Consider the following 22,376-nt stretch of genomic DNA (forward strand, 5'->3'; position numbering starts at 1 on the left):
CATGTTATGCTTAGCCTTGTGTCAGCCCAAGTACAGGAATGCATGAGAACAACCTAATTTTTCTTTTTCAGTTCAAATTTTCACCTGCAAAAGGCCACAATATGAGATTTGTAGACGCAGAATTCTGCAGAATTCCATTCAGCTCGTTCGTTCGTTTGTTCATTCGCGCGCGCACGCGCGCGCGCGCTCTCTCTCTCTCTCTCTCTCTCTCTCTCTCTCTCTCTCTCTCTCACACACACACACACACACACACACACACACACACACAGACTTAATGAAAAACTACCCAGTTCCAGAGATTTCTTCCCTGAAGATGGAAAGAACTTACAGGGAAAACTGAAATTGATGAATTTGCCCATCCAGGCACACGGCTTTGAGGACTTAACTTCTACACATCAGGGTTTGAACTCCTATGCACTCAATCACACTGGGGTAGCGCTTTCAGGTCAGTGACTTTTTTCTCTTTCTGACAGACTGTTTATCTTTATTAGCAATACACCAGAAAGGGATATTGGGATCCCCTGTCCCAGTATGAGGTTTTCCATTATCATTGTTTCAAATGAGAGAATCCCCACATTAAGAGAGAACCACACCCATGTTCATTATTTGAACTATTTGCTGCATGTTCCACAAGATGGAGACAGGCCTGGATAATAGCTGGATTTTATATTTTAAAAAATGAAAGTTTAACCATTGTGTTCCTTGTCCTCTTGCAACTTCAAAACACACCATAAAGCATGGCTGTGCAATTGGTAGACTTCCAGATATTCACCAGTAGCTATGCTGACTGGGGCCGATAGGAGTTGTAGGGCAAAAACATTTGAAAAGTCAGGACTTTTCCACCCCGTCAAAGAAGCTATTAGTGCACTGGGTCTAAAGCAAGTTTGTAAGGCTACAATATCACCTCTCACCCCAATGTTGCTTAATGTTTAGTCTGATTAAGAATTCTGGAAGATATGAAAGCTTGGTCACCATGTAGTGACATTTTGGTAAACCTAAGAAAGGAATTGCCCAACTATAGATTTTTTTTTTCCTTATCAGCCAACACAGCTACCATTGCTTTTTAAATGATGTCACTCAAGAAACAAAGACCACACAAGCCTGATGAATAGTATGAAACACTTTTACCATTCACAAATTTGTCTCCATAGGCTGGATTTGATAATTATGGCCACTCACCCAGTGCTATTGAGATAACTCTGACCAAGACTGCAGTCCTTTGACAATGACAGTGGGTTGTACCAAAATGCAGGCAAACATTGGCCATTGCTGTGTCGCTCAAATCCATAGTCACTGGTTTGGAAGAAAGAGACATAATTTCAATGGCATACAAATCACACACAATACTGTACGAATTTAAACCTGAGAAACAAAGTCCCTATAAACCCTTTATAAAAATACAACATGCACAGAAAGAAAGCCTATTTTTACACACCTACACTCACACATGTAGGGTTTTTATATTAGGCAGACAGACACCTGCCTATAACCACAGGATGGTGAATCATGTAGTCCCAGGCCTTTTCTTTCTATTTGCATCAGAGATTGATCAAAAAGGGTGAGCAAATAAGGTGCCAGATTCTTCTTGCTTTGCATACAAGATACGACTTTTGCTCCATTTCATAACTATGTGCTGCATGAAGAACTGCTTCTTTTTTCTATATTGTTGCCCCAAATTCCACTTCATTTCAGTTACTTTTGATCAGAGTCACCCAATTCTCACCTCCCAGTGTCAAAGGCCGAACAGAATATAATCTGACATCTGATATCCATACATTTCTAAGCTTGGAATGCAATTTGCCAAGCAGAAAGTGTGTTAAGGATGTGCACAATTGACCTTGTGCACAAACATGCTTATTTGGAGACAATGCACAGAGCACATTAACGTGTACCATGAATGCATACAGTTGGGGGAAAACACATGAAAATGGGCACTTTTAAAGGTGCCTCTCTCTTCAAAGCTCAGGGTTCAATATGGACATGATCCATGGACAAGCACATGGTGGACACGTCATGAATGGAGCCGGCTGGGTCTAGATGGCCCAGGAGACCCCTTCTGACTCACTGTTTCTATGATACAGAATGAGCTCTGAGGTAGAAATAGAGAACTTCAACAAACTTGAGTTTTATAGAATTTGAGGATCAAAGCACTCGTTACTTTGAAGATACACTAGAGTTTAAAGTAGACAGCTATCTATTTGGTCATAAAATTGCAGGCATTGGATCCCTAGTCAGGATCAGTGAACTACAGGGGTAGCAGAAGCCAAGACTTCCTTTTAGCAATGGATATAAATTTAAATCCAATGTTTACATTTCTGTCTTCAGTTTGTATGGTTTTCCTGAGCCTTCTCTGTAGCATATGAATAGAAGAAAATTGGTTAATTGCTTTGCAAATAGATGTTTGCCTGTCCCAACTGATGTAAATTAATTTTGTAATTTATCCTTGATGGAGGGACAGCATAAAGGGCATTGAAACAATTGTTCCATGAATGGTAATGCTCACTTACATTTTCTTGAGAAAAACAAATATTTATGTATGGAGGCTTCTTTCTTCTGTAATCTGATTGTCAGCAAGCCAAAACACCAGGCTTTCATGTATCAATATAATTAAAAAGTGGTAACACTGTACTCTCACAGCATGTTCAATAATCAAATGAAAACAAAACAGCAAAATATGCAACAAAGAGAATGCAAAGTCTGATTTAATCTCACCATATTAGTTTGCATTTCTATGCTACTTGCCCTTTTCTTTCTAAATGAGGAATCTTAGGTGAGATCATTCATTGCTGAATATAGATTATACGAACAACACTTGATTTTTAAAAGAAATGGTAGCAAGAGTCAACCCTTTCTCAAAACTACACTTTTCTGTCCTAGAAATCAATCAGGAAGATTGACAGTGAAGATGTGGGTGCATAAAATCAGAGATGCTTGCCTTCCTAGAAAGCCTTCATATAGTCCTGGCATACTATAAGCCAAGGGTTACTGAAACTAAGTGTGCTTTTAGACAATGGTTTTAACGTGCAATCACCATGCCTCATTTACAGAAATTAGCTTGAAGAGTAGCTTGTTATAGAAGAAAAGAAAAAATACTATTTATTATATTTCTTTTCTACCAATAGCTGTAGCCTTCTGGGCAGTTTGCAGTGGCAGATAAAATAGAATAAAAATACAATGTAAAATAACAGTAAAAGGTCATATCATATAAAACTGAAAAGAAAAATTCAAAACCATATTAATAAATCTAGATCAGAATAGATCTTTTGATGTTTAGTGCTAAGATGTCTCCATCTAGTAATAACAGGATTGAGATTTCAAGTTCAGAATCTTTCACATATCACTGATTAATCAGTTCATTGGGCAGAAATACGATAAATGTGGAGTACGTAGACTGTGTTCCTTGGCTAAGGCAACTACTCCTTTTCATGTCTGCACCAATATTCCAAAGGCTACAGTATGCTTACATGTACTTCTTATTAAAGGGTTGCCTTGTTTCTACAGCTGTCTCCATTTTTTTTCTTTACTACTCAAGGTCATCAGAAATTCTTTTATAGCAAGCACTGGGAAAAGACAGCTGCAGAATCAAAATAAAGTTGAGCATAAGAAGTAACTTGGATGTGAATGGTCATGCACACCTAGGCTGTTACACGCATGCCCCATATTTACCCTTAGGGTTGTTAAGCCACCTTAATTTTTTCCCTAGATCTAGAGCTTAAATCACAAGGAGGGACTACCTCGTCCAGGGATGCCACCTAAATGACTAGTTATGGGAGGGAATGGTTACATGGCAGCTGGAATGGCTTAAGGTGAGGCCATTTCTGAAGAAATCACCTCTGGAGTCAGAAGTATTTAATAGTTTAGGCCAGTGGCAAACACCTCTTTCTTGGACAAGGCACTTGAGTGGCTGGTAGGAAACCATGTTCAGACATTCTTAGATAGGACTGCTTAACTGTATTCATTTCAATTAGGGATCAATATAGGTTTTTGCATGGAAGTATCTTTAGTCACCCTATATGATCTTTGTTGAATGAATGTGACCCTGTTGATCTTTCTGTATCTCTCAGTGACTTTTGATATGTTTGACAAAAGTACTCTGGGGTGGCTGACTAATCTGGGAGTATTATTATCTGTTGTATTTTTATTTGTAGTTAATGTTTCACTGTAAAGCACTGAAAGGATTCCAGTTATTGTGCAGCACAGAAATTAACTAAGTAAATAACCACCACTCCCTAAGAATTAAAAGAACTGGCAAGTCTCACTGGAGAAGACACTAATGCTGAGAACAATTGACGGCAAAAGAAGAAGGGGACAGCAGAGACTGAGGTGGCTAGATGGAGTCACTGAAACAGTTGGTGCGAACTTCAGTGGACTCCGGGGGATGGTAGAGGACAGGAAGGCCTGGAGGAATGTGCCCATGGGGTTGCAATGGGTCAGACACGAATTTGCAACTAGCAACAAGTCTCTATCCCATCCGTGGCAGAGCTAGTGCAGATTGATCTTTACCTGGAGCCACTGTTCATGCTAACACTGTTACTGCTACTAGCCTTTGTACTGAGCTTTTACAAAACCATCTTTGTCAAATAAGAATGCAGAATTCATTTTAGTAAACTGTATAACAATCCTGTAGGAAAGGGTTGTTTTACTAGCCTCACAATTGTGCATATTGGGGAGGAAATGAGAGGTTGGGTTTGAAAGACAATGACTGGGTCTGGATGACACAGTGTGGCTTATTGTGGTTTAACTAACTGGGTCTGGATGACACCCATGGCCACCAGGTTACATCTACAACCCCTGCTTAAACTTCCTTCTTTTCAACCTAGAGAACATGGTTATGTAAATGTTAAACAAGCACACATATTCAAGGTTTCAAATGTGGCAAGTCTGCATGGAAGGAAAACCACAGTTTCATGTATCTCTACTTGAGGATGGGAGCCACAAGGAGGTAAACTGTGGGTGGATGGAAAGGAAAATGGAGCTCATTTAGTGGAGGAAAAATATTAGTGTGTCCTACTCTGAGATCTGCTCCAATCACAGTTAAAAGGGAGGTAGATGATGGGAGTTTGATCTGAAGGACAAATGGGGTACATGCTCCTTTCCTGTGCCCACCTCTTGTTTCTCACACCAGATTCTCAGCCCCCATCCCTACTTTCTATTTGACTGGGGCAGACCTGGGCTAAGGAATGACAATAAATATGTTTTGGTATCATTTTTGATCAGGATCGACCCCGTTTGCTCCTTCTGGAATGCATATGAACTCAGATACAATACGAGTTGAACTCTGTTTCCAAACCTGCCATATGATTCCAAAATATTTGGAACATAGGAACACTTGGAAAGATATATTTTAACAACTACAGATAAATACATTTTAATCAATGAGAGAAGAATGAATGCAATTCAAACACTCACATGATGGAAATATATATTTGGAAATATATGCATGACAATGCACATGGATTTTCATGCAAAAAGAAAAGAATGTGCTTCTGATCTGATTTGGATAAGCTTCAAAATGAAATGTGGGGAGTTTGGCAAACTGAAGTTAGGGTGATTTGGGCATCCCTAATCTGCATGTAAGACATGTTGATATTTCCTCCACTAAATGAGTTCTAAAAATGGTGGCCTTTCATTGTAACTTTTTAAAAAGTCTTCCCATTATCCTTGACTGGGTCTCACTGTAATCACACACACGCACGCACGCACATAAATATGCTGAGAAATGTGACAAGCAGCTCCTTTGCATCTCACTAGCAAGGCATTTGTATTTCTCTTTCACCTGCAGACCTGTAATCTAATGAATTTCTTGTCTCCTCTCTGATGCATTTGGAGCACTGATGATAAGGACAAATTGCTGTCTATCTGTAGGCACAACAAGCTGCCTTGCAATCAACCAGCATTAGCATCCTCAAGAGTAGCAGAAGATGAACCGACAGCTGAAATCTGAATATTGGAGTTGGGTGCACTAAGAAAGATGACTTTGCAGCCAGAAAATTTGATACTCACAATTGCTATTTATGAGCTATATTCTGTGGCATGTTGATTCCCAAGTTAGACATTAGTTGCACATGAGGGTAACGTGGTCCTATCTGAGGACCACCTTAAATGAAGAAAAGGCCTTTCTAGTGCATGCAATGGAAAGGCAGAGACACCGGGAAGAGAAAGCATAATCCATTCCCATCCACTATTTCAAGTTCCGACAGTTTTGAAGAAAAGTAGAGTTACAAATTTATGTTTCCCCAGGTTTAATATCCCCTAAGGGAAAAAGCCACTTATAGGTGGCTGCAGTGCCTTTTTTGTTTAAAAAAAAAAAAAGTGTGGGAACTCATGTCTTAGAGTCACACTTTTACACTAAAAAAAGATTTTCAATTCACCAACTTTTTTTGAAATAAAGAACTTATTTACCTTTTGCACATAGCCAGTCACTCTACACACACATAACATAATGGTTGCCGCTGGCAGTAAGCACCCAGTGCGTGACCACACACACCAATCCCAAGCTGAGCAGCGCCCTCACAATCAGCACGGACACACAAGCAGCCCACAGGCGATTCAAAATCAGTCGATTGGAAAAATCCGTCAAAAAAAAGGTGCCGGAATGCCATTCTGGTGCGTTCTATGACAAAAAAAGCCCTGGGTGGCTGTAATATATAGCAAAGACAATGTAAATCCCACCAACTTCTTACTCCAACCAACTTTCTACACTCGTCTGTCCACTGGAAAGAGCCTTCTCTTATGTAAAGTAGTCCTGGGCTATCATTACCCACTTCTTTGCATGAAGCATGCTCCTTAGTTTCAGCAGAATACAAGTGTGAAGGTTAATTGTCAATATTCAGTTTCAATACTTTACAAATTCAATACTTTACAAATTCCTCAGTTTCACAAAGCCACTTCACTGAGGAAAAGAACAAGCTTCTGCAGAATGGATGGTTTTTACCATGAACCATTTGATACACAATATACACATCTCTAAACATCTTGCTGAAGTCTAAAGTTAAGGAATTTAGCAGTAATTTAAGGGGAAAGACATGTGGATTTTATGTAGACATAGATATATGGAGTAAGCAACAGGACAGGGATTTTACAAGAGTAAATATATAGGCCTGTTAAGACTTGGGGAAAAGAAGTATGGCAGAGGCAAGTGGGATGAATAAGCCAAAAATAAATCATGGAGAATGTTTGGGTGGAAAGAGGCAGAGCAGAAGTAAGGCAGCTCTAGCAAGCATGGCTGTTAAAGCTGACAAACCTGCAAAAGTGTTCTTTGGTGGGTGCACTGGGAGTGAGTTAGGTTTGTTAACAAATAATGATTTATACAGTGATCCTATATATTCTTACTCAGGCACAAATCCTATAATGTTCAAATGATCTTACACCCAGGTATGTGTGCATGGAACTGCAGCTTCATAAAAACAGTGTCAGCATCTTTCTAGATTCCAACTGGGCTTTCCATTCATCTGCATTCAAAGTGCTCTGATCTTACTGTGTGAAGTCTTTGGATAGGTTAAAGGGACTGCCTTGATTCCCTGGATGGATTATTATTTCTATTAATAATAATAACCCACTGATGAGCATAACACTTCACACTTTTTTGTGGTGCTGAGGACTCTCACTTGGGATGGAATCAGAAATTAGGACTCCATGTGGCTTCCTTTTTCAGTATTTACTTCTCCCTTCCCATTCCTGCCATCCAGTTGCTTGCAAAAATTCCCTTCCAAGGTCTTCCCATCAGTCTTTTATTTTAATTCTTATTTTCCCCTCAGTCTTAGTTAAGATCAAAATCTGATTCCCCTCTGACAAGCACCTAGCTGTGTTCACAGCGTTGTTATGCTCATAGGAATATCTCTTGTTCCATTCTTCACTGTGTGCACCTTATTTCATCTTGCAGCTTTGCCCCTTGTAAGCATTCTTATGACTATTACACTCTGGAGAATAAACTGCAGTGCGGATAGAGTTCAGACAGTTTGGACTTCCACACTTGGTGATATTACAGCAGGCACCAATGTCAAGGCTTTTATACTTGTCAAATCAAAGTCAGACTGTCTGCATGCTCCTCAGGATTTGGCAAAAATGCATGCCTCATCTTCATATACCACCTTATCTGCTAAAATGCACCAGGGAATTCCACAGGGATTTAAATAATAAATTTTTAGAACAACAAAAACAAGAACAATGAAAACAATTTAAATGTTTAAGCATCAAACCAGCATGGTTTGAAAGAACAAATTGAAACAGCAAGTTTTTAACACCTCTAAAGGTGTTCTAAATTGCTGGAGTCAAACGTAGTTTTGGAAGGAGTGCATTCCAGAATGAAGTCCAGAATATGTGTTCCAAAGAAACACCACTGCGCATCACAGTAGCCTCAAAAGAGCTCCTCCTGCAGATCTTAAAACTTGGGTTCATATATAGCAAGGCTATAGGTCCCTTATATAACCTGTTCAGTTATCTAAGGGATAAGAGTTGTAAAGGTTAAAGCCAACACCTTGAATTATAGTCCAAAAGCAATTGGCAAACAGTCGAGGACTTAATTAAAATATCGCCTTAGTGAAAATCTTACGAAGCTACCATTTCTCCTAGTATTTTGTAAATAACCATTGCTCTTTGGTAAGAGTAAGAGGTTATACTGCCCCATTTCAACAAACTGCAGGTCTTTTAGTAGAGATAATTTTGACCCCCATAATTGTCTGTCATTGAAATTTCTTTTCTTGTGTGCTTCTATACACCTGCTTCATTGCTTATATTCATATTGCATGACATTTGGAACCTGCGTATCATGGAAGAAAATCTGCAGAACTGGGAATCTGATAACAGTGCTGCGGAAGGGTGTTATAGTCAAACTTTGCACAAACTTATTTATTTGTTTGTTTATTTATTTATTAATTACAAGCATTCCTATCCCATCCTTCCACCAAGCGCTCAGTATGGCTTACACAATATAAAATTACAATGGTACCATAGTAAAACCTTAATTATTAAAACAATATACACATCATGAACTTAGAAAGAAAAGGGAAGAAAAGAATAGAAAATGCAACTGTGGAGAGAGGAAAGGAAAAAAAAACTTCACACAGGCTTTGCACTGTGCATTCCATGAAACTTCATTTGGAGTCAGGATCTCTCTCTCTCTCTCTCTCTCTCTCTCTCTCTCTCTCTCTCTCTCTCTCTGTGTGTGTGTGTGTGTGTGTGTGTGTGTGTGTGTGTGTGACAGAGAGACAGGGAAAGAGACAGAGACAACAAGGGGAAAAGATGCTCTCCTCCCTTTCACCATAAACCACATAGCATAAACCCAGACCTACATGTAAATACCCTTTAGAGCAGAGGTTCAGTATTTGTGGCCTTTCTCCTCACTGAAAAAGGGAAGGAGGATTTCGAAAAATAGGGTTTCTGGCCAGAGAGCTATTAATGTTTAGTACTCAGCTCTTATTCTTTGAGGGATGGGCTATATAGTTACATCATAAAGTGAAAATGGGATTTGTAATTATAGCAAGGGCTGTAACTGAGTGCTGGAGCCTCCTTGGCAGATTTGGATTTCCCTTTAACAAGCATATAAATATCCTTATACAAATATAAGATTCTTACTGTATTATAACAGTGTGTAGAAAAGCAAGTTAGGATGTTAATCAGGTCTCATCTAGCATCCAAACCGAATGATCAGAATAATGATTCTAGATTCATTCTTTCTCTATATTAAAAACCCTGATGTGCTTTTGGACTGATACTTTTCATTAAACAGTTAAACCCAGAGCAACCTGATAAATCAATGCTTCAATGACACATGTGTCACCATGTGATCCATTTACTACCTAAATGAATGCAATACAATAGGCAGTTGCTAGGAAATAGCGTCCTTAGTGCTAGGTACACCGTTTCAGTTGTGATCCTCATTCCTGAAACACGATTGCCCCCTGGTTGTGAGAAGTGGGCAATGCATGCAAATCGAATCGCTACAGCACTGACTCCTATCTGAGCTGTTTCTAACTCACTCTTTCTTCCAAGTATAATTCAGCATACTTTCCATTGCCAGAACTATGAATGAGTTTGAAAAACTAGTGACAATATAGCTGAACTATTTTCAGTCACGCCACTAGTTCTGAAAAATAAGTACATATTTCAGGTGAAATAAATTATGCTGAATTACGCTATACAGCTACAGATTTTTAGGTACATATCAAGCCTTTTTAACAAAGTACTGTTGCTGAGTAAATATAGATTATTTTTGTGACTTGCTATCCCCTAAAAATATTGCAAGGCATTTAAAAACATTTGTCTTCCCAACATGCTTATGACTTTACAAGTATAAAACTAAAAGAGATCTTAAATTTTGATCTGATGCTCTCAGTGCACATAGAACAAATATGTGCAAGTTTCACAGGCCACAAACAGCCTCTAATGACCTTCAGCACAGGTCCCAAAGCCCCACTGAATTGGCAAGGCTCTCAGGGGGAAAAATGTACTTGTTTAATTTTTTTTTTTTAAGGAAAAATTCATCTGTTTCACTATGGAGCACCAAAAGGGTCCTATTTAGCTTTTTTATAAAGTGCTGAATTTGATCTTTTTGGTACTCTGTAGTACACCAAAATAGAACTAAGTAGAAGGGAATCTAATTTATGTTGTGAGCCGCCCCGAGGCTTCGGCGAATGGGGCGGCATAGAAATGTTTTAATAAATAAATAAATAAAATCTTATATGAATTACTTTATAAAAGTACTTTGACAACATGAAATTAGTAAAGGACTTTGATCAAGGTTGTGGTACAAATCAGGTACCACTGATACCTGATTCAGGTATTAAAAAGGTATCTCATTCCATTCTTCTACCTTTCCTTGGTTAATGTTCTCCTTCATTCCAATTAATTTCTGAAATTAATTTTTTATTCTGTTCATACGCAGTTTGCCACCACTGTAGGTTCGTTCTGTTTCATCTGCATTTTTGCCTCTATTACTGGGATTTGATAGAATATGGCAAAAAAGATCATAATGCAATGAGCATTTCTAATTGCATCTACATTGTTTTGGTCTGGTGCTTTACTGTCCATGAATACATTCCTGAATATTGAGGAGAAAGCACCATACAAAAGAACCCCGATCAATCTCATTGTTTGCATTTGGTAATATTTTACAAACACTGCAAAATGCATATGTGCTCTAGTAAAACATTGCACAGTAGAAATCTTGATACATTATGAATACAATTAGCAAGATTGCTCTGTTGCCTCTTTTATCAATGCAAACACATTCACTATCAATATAGAGGGAAAGAAAGCCATAAATTGGCTCAGGGAACTGAAAGAGATACATTGGGCTTGTCGATGATGTATTGTGTAACATCCATTTAGGAGTTTATATAAGATATCTTTCGGTCCAAGGGGACTTGGTATAAGCAAATATATTTCAGATGAACTTATCATAGGGCAATATGGCACCTACAGTAGAATGAAACTAATGTGCCCTTGTAACAATCACAAAGGCTAGCTATGTGCAGCGAAAACAGCAGTTGTGCAGCAACTTAAGAGGCCAGATGGTTTTCTGGATCTCACACATGTGCACACACTCATGCACTCACCCAGAAGGTTGACAATGTCAGGACACCTCCCATGAAATCCCAGCTCTCCCCTGAAGTTCCTCTCCTTGATGCCTTTAGAGATTTTCTACATGCAGAGAGAGGCATATAGTGACTGTTACATCTTCCTTTTGCATGTAGAAAAGGGAAAATCCTTCAGTGGTAGGCAAAAGCAACCTGTCTTATATTTTGGGAATCCCTGGACTTTGACCATTGACCACTGAACCAATTCTGATCAGATGTAAGACTGGGGCTGAGTCTCATCATGCAAGAGAGGAGAGAAAGGTCCAGTCCTTCCTAGCTGTGAGAGAGCGCGGGAGGAAGGGAGCGAGGGAGGGATTTGCTGAAGTGCTGGCACACAAGTCAACCTTGGCAAAGATAAACATGTATAGCAAGGAACCTATACGTTAAAGTCTTGCAAAAGCTCTGCAAGAATTGCTCACCAATCAAAGTCTGCCTCTGTGCAAACACATGGTTCAGATGTCATGGCTCCAGCATACTTGCCCTGCATGCATTTCTTTTCTGACTTACGCTTCTTGTAGATTCTTTTTGCTCCCATGATGCATGCTTCTCCCTGCATTGAGAGAAAGCACAAATCCCTCTGCATACTAGAGCAATCAGATTTATCTAAAGTGTGATGCACACACACGCACACACATCCAACCCCCTGCTCATTCCAAATTAAACCATCTCTCTCAAATGGCTGTCCACTTACATCTTGAATGCCTCAAGTGTGGGAGTTCCCACAACCTCCCTAGGTTTCACAGTTGTACTGTTCTGACCATTCTTAGTTTCTATTGTTGTACTGTTCCATCCATCAGGAAGTTCTTCTTGATGTTCATCCATAATGTGGCTTCCTGTAACTTGAGCTCATTCTCTTGTGTCCTGCATTCTGGCAGGATTGAGAAGAGAGAAGAGATCCTGTCCTTCCCCTTTGTGACAGCCTTTCAAGTACTTGAAAAGTGCTATCATATCTCTCCTCAGACTTCTCTTCACAAGGCTAAACCCAGTTCTTTCAGTTTCTTCTCATAGGGCTTTGTTTCCAGACCCCAGATCATCTTTGTTACTTTTTTCTGAACCCTTTCTAGCTTGTCTGCATCTTTCTTAAACTGTGGTGCCCAAAACTGGACACAGTACTCCTGATGAGGCTTAACCAGTGCTGAGTAAAGTGAAATTAGTACTTCACATGATTTGGAAGTGATAGTGCTATTAATGTAGCCTAAGACAGCATTTGCCCATTTTGCAGCCACATCACATTGTTGACTCATATTCAGCTTGTGATCTACAACAATTCCAAGATCCTTCTCATTTCCAGTATCATTGATCCAAGTATTCCCCATCTTGTAACAATGCTTTTGATTCCTTTTCCCGAGGTGCAAAATTTGGCATTTGTCCCTACTGAATATCATTCTGTTATTTTCAGCCCAGTGCTACAATCCAGTGACAATCACCTTAAATCTTCTTTCTGTTTTCCTGGGTATCAGCTATCCCTTAGTTTTGTGTCATCTGCAAATCTGAAAATCATTCCCTAGACTCCCTCATCCAACTCATTATAAAAATGTTGAAGACACTGGGCACAGGACTGAGTCCTGTGGAAGCCCCCTTGTTACTGTGTCCCCAGCTTGAGAAGATGCCATGGATGAGCATTGTTTGATTCTGTAGCTACCTGATAGTTGTTCCTTCTAGGCCACTTTGAGCTAGTTTGCTAGTCAGGATTTCAGAGTCAAAAGTTTTTCAAATTAGTGCCCAGTTAACAAGCTTCCCAGTATGGATACCTCTTCTTCAGAAGGAAGCATCACAAATGCATCTCCAACTTACATGGGCTTGTCCTGTCTGGTTTAGCAAGAGGTGAGCTGAGGATGCCCAGTCCATTCTATGGTTTGACCATATAGCCCTTAGATCACTCAAATGCAATCAGGGCTCCTTTTTGTATCTCCCCTCACCTGCCAACTATGAGGGGAGATCACTCAGAAGATAACCCAGGGTACCCACTAAGTTAGCTTCAATTTAGACTATCCAGTTGAAGTCATAGACCATAACTTTATAAATAGGCAAAAGAGGAGGAGTAGATCTGCAATAGCCAACTGAGAACGCATCCAAAAAGTTCTGGCTCAGCCTCATTAATTAGTAACTAGTCAAACTGATGGTACAATTTTCAAAGAAAATGCTGGATGAGCTAACTCTTAGAGACTGCGGAAACCCCTGTGGAGTAGAAGCAGTCTTTATACTGTCCCTTCTGTCTTGCTCCTATTGGCCCAATTCTTGTTTGAGGGTACAGTCCCAGAAGGCGTATCTTCCTCTATGCTCCTAAGCAGGGGGCAACACCAGATTCTTATCCAGTCAACTTAAGTTAATTAAATTAAATAATTAATCCGGAATCACTATATTAGGATGACCAGAATATTGCATTTTAATTAGAGCATCAATTAAATTCTTCAGCTCAAATTCTTGCTGTCATGCTTTTTACCTGGCTATGAAGCTGCCAAGGTCGGTAGTCATCCTCAGCACAGCGTCTGTCAAAAATCGACTTGTAGTCCACCTTCACCAGCTGCCATTCAGAGCGATGGCTGAAGTGCCCAAAAACTCTGCGCAAAAGATTTACTAGAATTTAGGATAGTTTAACAGTCTGACTTTTTTTCTTTTAGTTTTACCTTCAAACATTACAATAGGATTGATATCTGGCTTTAGTTAAATCAACGCATTTAAACCCAAATTATTCCAAATTCAGCATAGGTGACTTTTTATGAAATTTGAAAAAAAATATAATGAAACTTACAAGATAATAAGAAAAAAGCTATTACGTTGTCAGAATAAAAGGATACCTATTTTTTTAAGAAATCCTTTTTATTGTAATCAAAACCAAATGGATTCAAATATAAGTGAGCTTTTTAAGTTATGATCAACCACTTAATCAGTGTTTGCTTTTATCTATTAATCTACGATATAAAGACCAGTCCTATGGTCCCAGGGACATAGGAACACTACTGAAGAGGAGAGTCCATGGTTCTAAAGGAACCACAGTCTTCTTAGCCTCCAACATGGAGAATAATTTAAACTGACTCTGAGGAGAGATGTTGGGAGATACATGTTTTTCCTTAAAATTGAAAATAACCCTTCTGAGGGGAGGAACAGTAGGAGCACCTCTGATATTATTTTCGCCTTGTCAGCAGGAGCCTGACGAGGCTCAGGATGCAATGAAACTCCCAAGTCAACTCTGTTCTTCAAGTTGCTTAGCCTTAGGGTGGCTTCCTCAGTCTATGAAAACTTTCAGCTCTACTTACAATTAAAACGCATTTTGATTATGATGCTAGCAATTCATTTGGAAGTTAATTCAAAGCATCATTTGACTGAGTGAAATTGAACAAATTAAAGATTTCATCATCAAATAAGAAATGTGTATCAACAATAAAATAAGCACAAATATAGTTTAAAATGAAAATATTAAATATAACATTAATAAATATTGCTTTAACATGCAAGCTAATTAATCTTTGTTAATCATCAAACACCAGAACATGCTGGAATCTAACTGTTAGATCTAATAGTTAACTATGCAATGTTCCACATGAAAGTGAGTGACGTGCACATTATATATTTAATGTTTTCTTAATTACGTCATAATCAATGTCTCCTCTCCAGGCTCCCCCAAGACACCATCCACAAAGAGTGGGATTGAAGTGAAGCTGTATTTGCTCCAGGATCTTCCCTCATCAAAGCTTAACCTGTTTGAGAAACCAGAGAACATCTTTTGGGAAACATTGTTGAAGAAGAAATAAAGAAAAGTATGAATTAAAAATGCCTTATGTTTAAAGATGTATATAATCCAAGATGTCTCTTGAAAAAATAGATTCCAGGTTTCAAAATTATTGTCCTTTTTCCTCATTTGAGAGAAAGCAGCCAAAGATAATCATTGTGAAACAATATCCTGAATAATATAAGTACAACATCATTAATGTGAATATTATGTTTGGAAGTATTGAATAAGGGATGGAAAGGAGATTACAGTTCTACTAGCATCCTAACCTCAAAGGTACTAGAAAAAAGAATAAATAGAGGTAAATAAAGGAAAGGCAAACTAAAGAAAAAAACATATTTGACATTTGGAGTTGCTTCCATATAACTTTAGTCTTGCAAAGTACATTTAATCTACTATACACTTTTCATTTTACAATATCCCAAAGAGAGGTACAAAACTGCTAAAATGCAATAAAATCACACAGCATGAGCCAATACTATCAAAAGGCAGAAAGGAAACATGTGATGCAAGTTGAAGGTGATATAGCAAATAAGAGATGCAGGATAAATGAACATGTGGTGAGCTGATGAAAGCGTAACAAGATTTTACAACCTGGAAAAAAGTTATGAGAGGCTATGTTGCAAATATCCTGCAAATTAGCATGTACAGATGTCCCTCACTTTGTTGCAATAATGGGACATTTGTTAATAAACTGATCCTAAAGTTGCATCAGTTAAATCTGCTCAAACATATCCAGACAAATCCAGTAAACAAAAATGTATTCCAATAGTAAGCTCAATTGAGTAACCAAGTCTGGTAAGAACTGGAAAAATATGTTTACACCTGGAGTCATGTGCAATTTGGGGCAATTTTCTTCTGTGAATAGTAAACTGTTGTTAAAAAGTTAACTTTTTAAAAGTTGTTTTCATTTTTACCTGAACTTCTGGGAAATACTGTGCTAGGGTGCCAGTGGTGATGTCCTAAATAAAGCAAAGTTAGGGAAAGTTGCAGCTGAAATGTTGCACCAAATGTACAAGATGGCTCTCCATGCCTAGCTATTTTCTTCTTCTGGGAATTAACTGGTCGCAATGACACAGAGATGCATGAAGAAGTGGTGGGGGAGCAAAACTCAGAAAGGAAATTGTTCAGCTAAAGACAACAATCCACTGAGGAGAGTTGTGGGTCCAGAAGATTGTGTTGACAGTCTTGAGAAGATGAATGGAATACAACTGTAGTACTATGGATGAACAATGGGGTGACATGTCCCATATGGAATGGTTTGTGTCTCCCAATTAAAGTATTTTTTAAATAATAGGTGGAATAGAATAGTTCTACTCCCTGATGCTAATCAAATGACAAGGTCACTGAAAAGTTCTACTGCTGCCAGACTTAGCTTTGAAACTGTAATAATCTCTTTAGTGTGATTAACAAGGGAAGCATGTATATTTTTAAATTGTCATATCCTGTTATTCAGTTAAAATATTTAGCGGCCTGTATTATATAATGAAAGACTCCATGACTAATGATATTAAAGAAGTCACAATAATTACCAGAGATGTCTGATAGGTAGAGATGTATGTTTCATGGCAACCAAAACCCCACCTTGATCCAGATAAAGAACACTGTATTCCTCTTCAAAGATCTGGAAAAATACATTACAAGATATAAAGTGTAACTTTTCTCCTTGCGAGTCACAGTGCTGCAAAGAGCTTTCCTTTGCAAGATAAATTTATTAGCACATAAAGTGAAAAGCATTTTGCCACCTAGTCAAACTTCACTTTAATAAAATCTTGCCCACCTCCCACCAAAATACATTTCATTGTTTCACAAGGCAGGCATATTCTTAAAAATAGTCTCATTTCTTCCATTTGGAAGGTTCACTGAAGGCAAAAAGCGAGAAAGAACCCCTCATTTTGCAAGTACATGCTGAGCAAACACTGCAAAATATTAATTTCCTGAAGTGCTGCTTCAAATATTTAAAGAGATTCTTTTTCCTATTCTTTTTCAGTATCTTTCCATGCATTGAAGTTAGTAAAATATTAAGCAAATTGTATAAGCAGAGGCCTACATTTCTCTTCCACCCTTCTGCAAATGGTAACATAACTTCCTATTTTGACAGACCAAGTTAGGGAGGCAGTGAAGATGCCACATGGGAAGGAATTGGCACCACTAAATAACATCAAAACCCAAATGGGAAAACAACTCTCCCCAACTTTACTGGTTACACCAGGAATAGGTGTGATGGGGTCATAGGGCAAGGGTCCAGATATTGGGCAGCTTGCCTGCTGGCTAAAATCTCTATCCCACCTTCTGTATCTATGGGGGTGAGATGGGAAGGCAGGATTCTTGGGTCCTCCAGGACAGAAAGTGTTCTTCAAAGCCCTGGATGTATGGAACGCTTGCCTTCATTTCTTTCAAGAGCCTCTAAGGGAATCCCCACTGTGGGAATCAGGGAACCCTCTGCTGCTTCATATTAAAATGGATCAATCCCAAAGCCTCCACTGCGTATACTGTGAAGTCCAGACTTTCAGAACACCACAGCAGGGAAGCACCAGCACTACCACTCCTGGCTTCTGCTGCCATGCCTTCCCATCCACAGAAATCCAGGGCCTCTTTGAACGTATTGCAAAATGAACCAAAGACACCAAGCCATCATCCAACCTACTTCTCCCCAGTGTTCAGTGGTGCTTGTCTCTGGCTTTTCAAACCAAGTTCAAGCAGGAAAACACACATACAGGAATTCTACATATGTAACTCTGTGTGTGCCTTTGTTCACATGACTGTTTTAGATGTGTGAAGGTAGAGGAAGGATTATTCTAAATTCTAGAATGTTCAAGGTCAGGAACTCTGTCACAGGGCAAGAGGTGGCTGCAACAAAAGAACTGAAGACCAGGCAAGATAATTCTTCATGGAGTACCACAAGGATCTTTTTCCCTATCACTCAGTATTTGGCCTGGTTCTATGAAATAAATTGGATTTCAGACTCGCAGTTAACTTCCAGTGAATTTATGGTACTTCCAGGTGAAACTAAGCCATGTTGCCCTCCAATATTTGAAGAAACAGAAAGCTCTTTACACACAGTTCTACAAACACAGCAGTGAAATGCTTCTGGGCAGAAAAAAACCCATCATGTTCTGCTATGTACCAGCTAGCGTGCAATTCACTAAACAGAGGAGCACTGAACAGAAACAATTCTGCAGGATTTTGCTGCAATCTGGCCACAGGGATACAGACTTTGTTCACCTCCAGATTAGATTACTGCTACATGACCTAGATGGGACTACTCTCAAAGTGTGCGAAGTGTAGGAGCCAGCATGCTTTCTTTAAAAGCTGTATACCCTCCAGACGCTGGTCTTGATCCAGGTCAGAGTCTAGGCACCCACTCTAGAGGAAAGCTGAGAAAAGATGTAGCTGCTAGTCACAAACTTAAAGTCTGCTTTGGCTCTGAGAAGGACTTCATCTCTGAAAATTTTAGGATGACAGTATTTTTCTGGATTCATTCTTATAATAGGTGGGTGCAAAGGAAGTTTAAGACATCAAGACTGACAACTCGAAACATTCAAAGATTGTACTATCTGCAGCAAGAAATACTGTCTCTTCAGAGGAGCAACATGCTAAAACTCTGCAATGTTTGTGTGAATGTTGTAGGATTGCAGTCCACTTTTCCCCAGTGCAGTGTTGCTTGTCCACCATAGATAACTTTGGTTATCAGGAACCATTTCTTCCACAAACATAATTGTGTATTTTAATTAGTAGCCATAAACACATTTAAATTTACATTTAGAGTCAAGTGCACTAGCAGTGACCCGCAACATTTCATGTATAAAAGTACTTGCTCTTGCTTTGTTAATTCCACTTAAGTGTGTACTTGAACCCATTTTATGAGGATAGTTATTGCTTGTTAATTAAATGCCAACTACTTACTAAAAACATATTTACTGATGTGCAACAACCATGCATTTTGTTGTCCATCTTATTACCTGATTGTCAAAGCTTATTAAATGCTTGTACTTGGTGTAATGGATATGCAATTAACTTTACAGGCAGAAAAACAAAGAGTGGTAAGAATAAAACATTTGTTTGGAAGTAATCATTTCTTGCTTTATGTAAAATGAACTGACACTTTTTCTCCCTTATGACTGATTACTGATAAAGTGGTATTTTAAAGCTGTAATTCAGAAACACTCCAGAAGATTTATCCTACTGAAATCTATGTGAATTCAAAGCACAGGTGCTTGCTTGCTTGCTTGCTCGCTCGCTCTCTCTCTGCCCGCCTGCCCGCCCCTACTCCTTCCTTCCTTCCTTCCTTCCTTCCTTCCTTCCTTCCTTCCTTCCTTGATAAGGTAAAAGATGGATGAAGTGGTGGGATAACATAGGAGGGTTACAAGTTAAAGATGACATTGTCTGGAACCCCAGTAAAATTCTATGGGCAAGCCCAGGGCTTACGCATGAAAAGCTGCAGCTGGAAGCAACATATGATTTCTATGACGTCACCCCATGGTTATTTTTCTCATGACTCTTTTAAAGTTCTGGCTCGTATCCTCATGGTATAAAAACACATGGGAAAGTTTTGCATGGGATTCCTGGCAAATGGATTGCTTAATGTCTCTTTAGTTGCTTTTTATGCTTGCAAACCACTGAAGTCAACAGAGTGTCAAAATCTTTCAATACAAGGTTGCATCCCACTACATACCCACTAACCCTTCATCACTCAGGGATGTCCTGGTGGAAGAGAGCATCATAGACAGAAACATATCCTGAAGCTGTCAGGCTTCATATAAGTCCAGATCATTACTACATTACCACCATAACAAAATACTTTGGAAGAGAAATGGGGGAGATTTTTTTAAACCTAATTTATATTTTCTGAACTAATACATGAAAAATAACATAATTATTTTGTGTTCAGGGAAAAATGTGCATGAAAAAAGTGAAAGTTATAGAAAGTGAAAAAGATGTGATTCATTGTTCCTTTGGACATACTTGGTATGCATTATAGCAGCCCTCCCTAATCTGGTACTACCTATAGATTTGCTGCTATATCTCTCAGCATACCTTACTGTGCTGGATGGTGCTGATGAGAACTGAAGTCCAAAACACCTGGGGAGGGAGGGGCACAAGGCTTGGAAAGACTGCATTACAGTGCCCAGATTTCTGAGGCTCTTCAAACATGAGATGAATCCATTGGGCCATTTTCACAATTCTAATTTTTCTAATAGGTCATGTAGTGCTAGCCAGGCCTGATTCAGATCCTGCCTACAAAATCTAAATTGTGGCTTCACGGTGGTTACAAAATTGCTACAGCAGGCTTTAAGGTCTTTGGGCTGGGCTTATATTGCCCCTCGGTCCTTGCATTTAAAATCAGGTCAGGCGCAATCATCCCTCTAATCCAATTCTAATAATCCATAAAACATTGTGCCCATTGCCAAAATGTTCATTCTGCTTTTCCCCCCAGCAGAAATGTTCTTGAAGAGTGCTTTTTCTCTTGCTGTTCATGAAAAATGAACAGCTGTCAAAAATGGCACACTGTTTATTTAGGCCAGTTAAACAAACTCTTTCTTCCTATGGACAAATATCACTGAAAACATAAAATACAAAGTTTACAGGTTCTGGCTGGCATCGTGTTTGAGAAGTTTTATAATCCCTAGATAATTTCTGCACATGTCCAGATGAAGTTTACTCTTTTTTTTCATGGAAGAAATACAATACATTCGTGCTAGCATGCAGGGCTCAATCCAATGCCCTCCATACTCAATGCACTCAAGGCAATGAATTTAGGGGCTTAGGAACATGCAGTGCATGGCAGAAAGCATGGTGGCAGTAATTTCCACTGCCCTGCACTTTGTACTCAGCACGCCCGAGACATAGCTACATTCAGGTGTCTAGATGAAGCACCACAGGGGAGGAGTGAAGGAGGCTGGGAAACTGTTTCGATATAGCCTTGACTCCCAGCTTCTCCTCCTTCCCACCCACACTTCCTTTTCTTCCTCCTTTTCCCCAAGGTCAATTTCGGACCTCAGAAACTCAGCCACTCAAGGTTTGTCTGGGACTCTGTTTTTAATGTTCCTGCTCAGAGATGGCAGTCTTGGAGGTCTAGTTCCAAATAATCCTATGGTCCCCCAACCACCATCAAAGTATGTTCCCTTTATTGATTTGAATCAAGCAACTACACATGGAACCTGCAATGAAATGTTGTAGTGTGGGCTGTAGTTGTAGTGTGTAGTATAGTTCATGGTTGATTTGTGGGAACATGACTCTCTCCCAGGTAAATGTGCCTCATTGCCCAGACCTTGTGGCTTTCCATTCTCCCTTCCAAAATTAGTCAGAAATTTCATGGCATGCTCAGACCCTCACTGGGCTTCCTGGTCTCTTCTCCAGAGGGTTTCTTCCTAAATGTTTTTCAAACTTTTGAAGACTGTAAGGCTCCTCCCAACTCTGACACTGTATGGATGGTGAAATTTCTGCTACGTTAGGACAAGCACTTGGAAAACCAAGATTGCTAATAGCAAATATAAGTAATGTTCTTTATTCTTAGATTTTAACTGAGCGTTTCTATTCAGCAGTATAGCACACTGTGTATAACAACAACAATTCCTAAATAATGGTGCTTTGGACTACAAGCCTTAGGCTGACAGTAAGTCCCACTGAACTTAATGGGATTTCTGAATAAGCATGCACAAGATTGTACTGTTAACCTCCCATTTAATTAATATTGATGTGGTATTTTAGAAGCTGTCTTTATTTGCAGCAATTCTACTGATATCTTTGGAAGATGCCAGAATTTGCAGTCTTTTCAGAAGGTTCTGATAAACAAGGGTGAGGTTAGTATAACTTTCATTATAAGTTAATAAGGATATTTCACCATGAGCAATAGCATGTAAATAATGAATGACACTTCCCTGTTCTCATAAAATAATAAGAAAGGGAGCAAGGATCAACAAGAGAAACAGAAATGCAATGAATTTAAATAGAATAGAGGTAAGCATTTATTCAGGCACTTAGGCTGCACAGTTGCTGCTATTGTCTAATATAACATATAAGAATTTGGTAGTATTATAATAGGATATGATATAAGATAGATAAGGACA

General features: G+C 39.0%; 1 protein-coding gene across 3 annotated transcripts in view; it reads right to left on the minus strand.

Annotated features, from left to right (window-relative positions):
* Window positions 1-22,376, minus strand: part of LOC123027417 (VPS10 domain-containing receptor SorCS1-like) — a 435,900-nt gene that overhangs the window by 47,635 nt on the left and 365,889 nt on the right. For all 3 annotated transcript variants that reach the window (XM_044438294.1, XM_044438303.1, XM_044438286.1), the window contains 5 exons: window positions 16,839-16,930; window positions 15,167-15,274; window positions 14,020-14,137; window positions 11,996-12,126; window positions 1,180-1,293 (listed from right to left, as the gene is read on the minus strand). In XM_044438294.1, the coding sequence (XP_044294229.1) occupies window positions 1,180-1,293; window positions 11,996-12,126; window positions 14,020-14,137; window positions 15,167-15,274; window positions 16,839-16,930 (563 nt within the window). The remainder of the gene's footprint in view (window positions 1-1,179; window positions 1,294-11,995; window positions 12,127-14,019; window positions 14,138-15,166; window positions 15,275-16,838; window positions 16,931-22,376) is intronic.

The sequence above is a fragment of the Varanus komodoensis genome, unplaced genomic scaffold (assembly GCF_004798865.1).
Source record: "Varanus komodoensis strain SLA01 unplaced genomic scaffold, ASM479886v1 scaffold1, whole genome shotgun sequence".
In the NCBI taxonomy this organism is placed as follows: domain Eukaryota; kingdom Metazoa; phylum Chordata; class Lepidosauria; order Squamata; family Varanidae; genus Varanus; species Varanus komodoensis.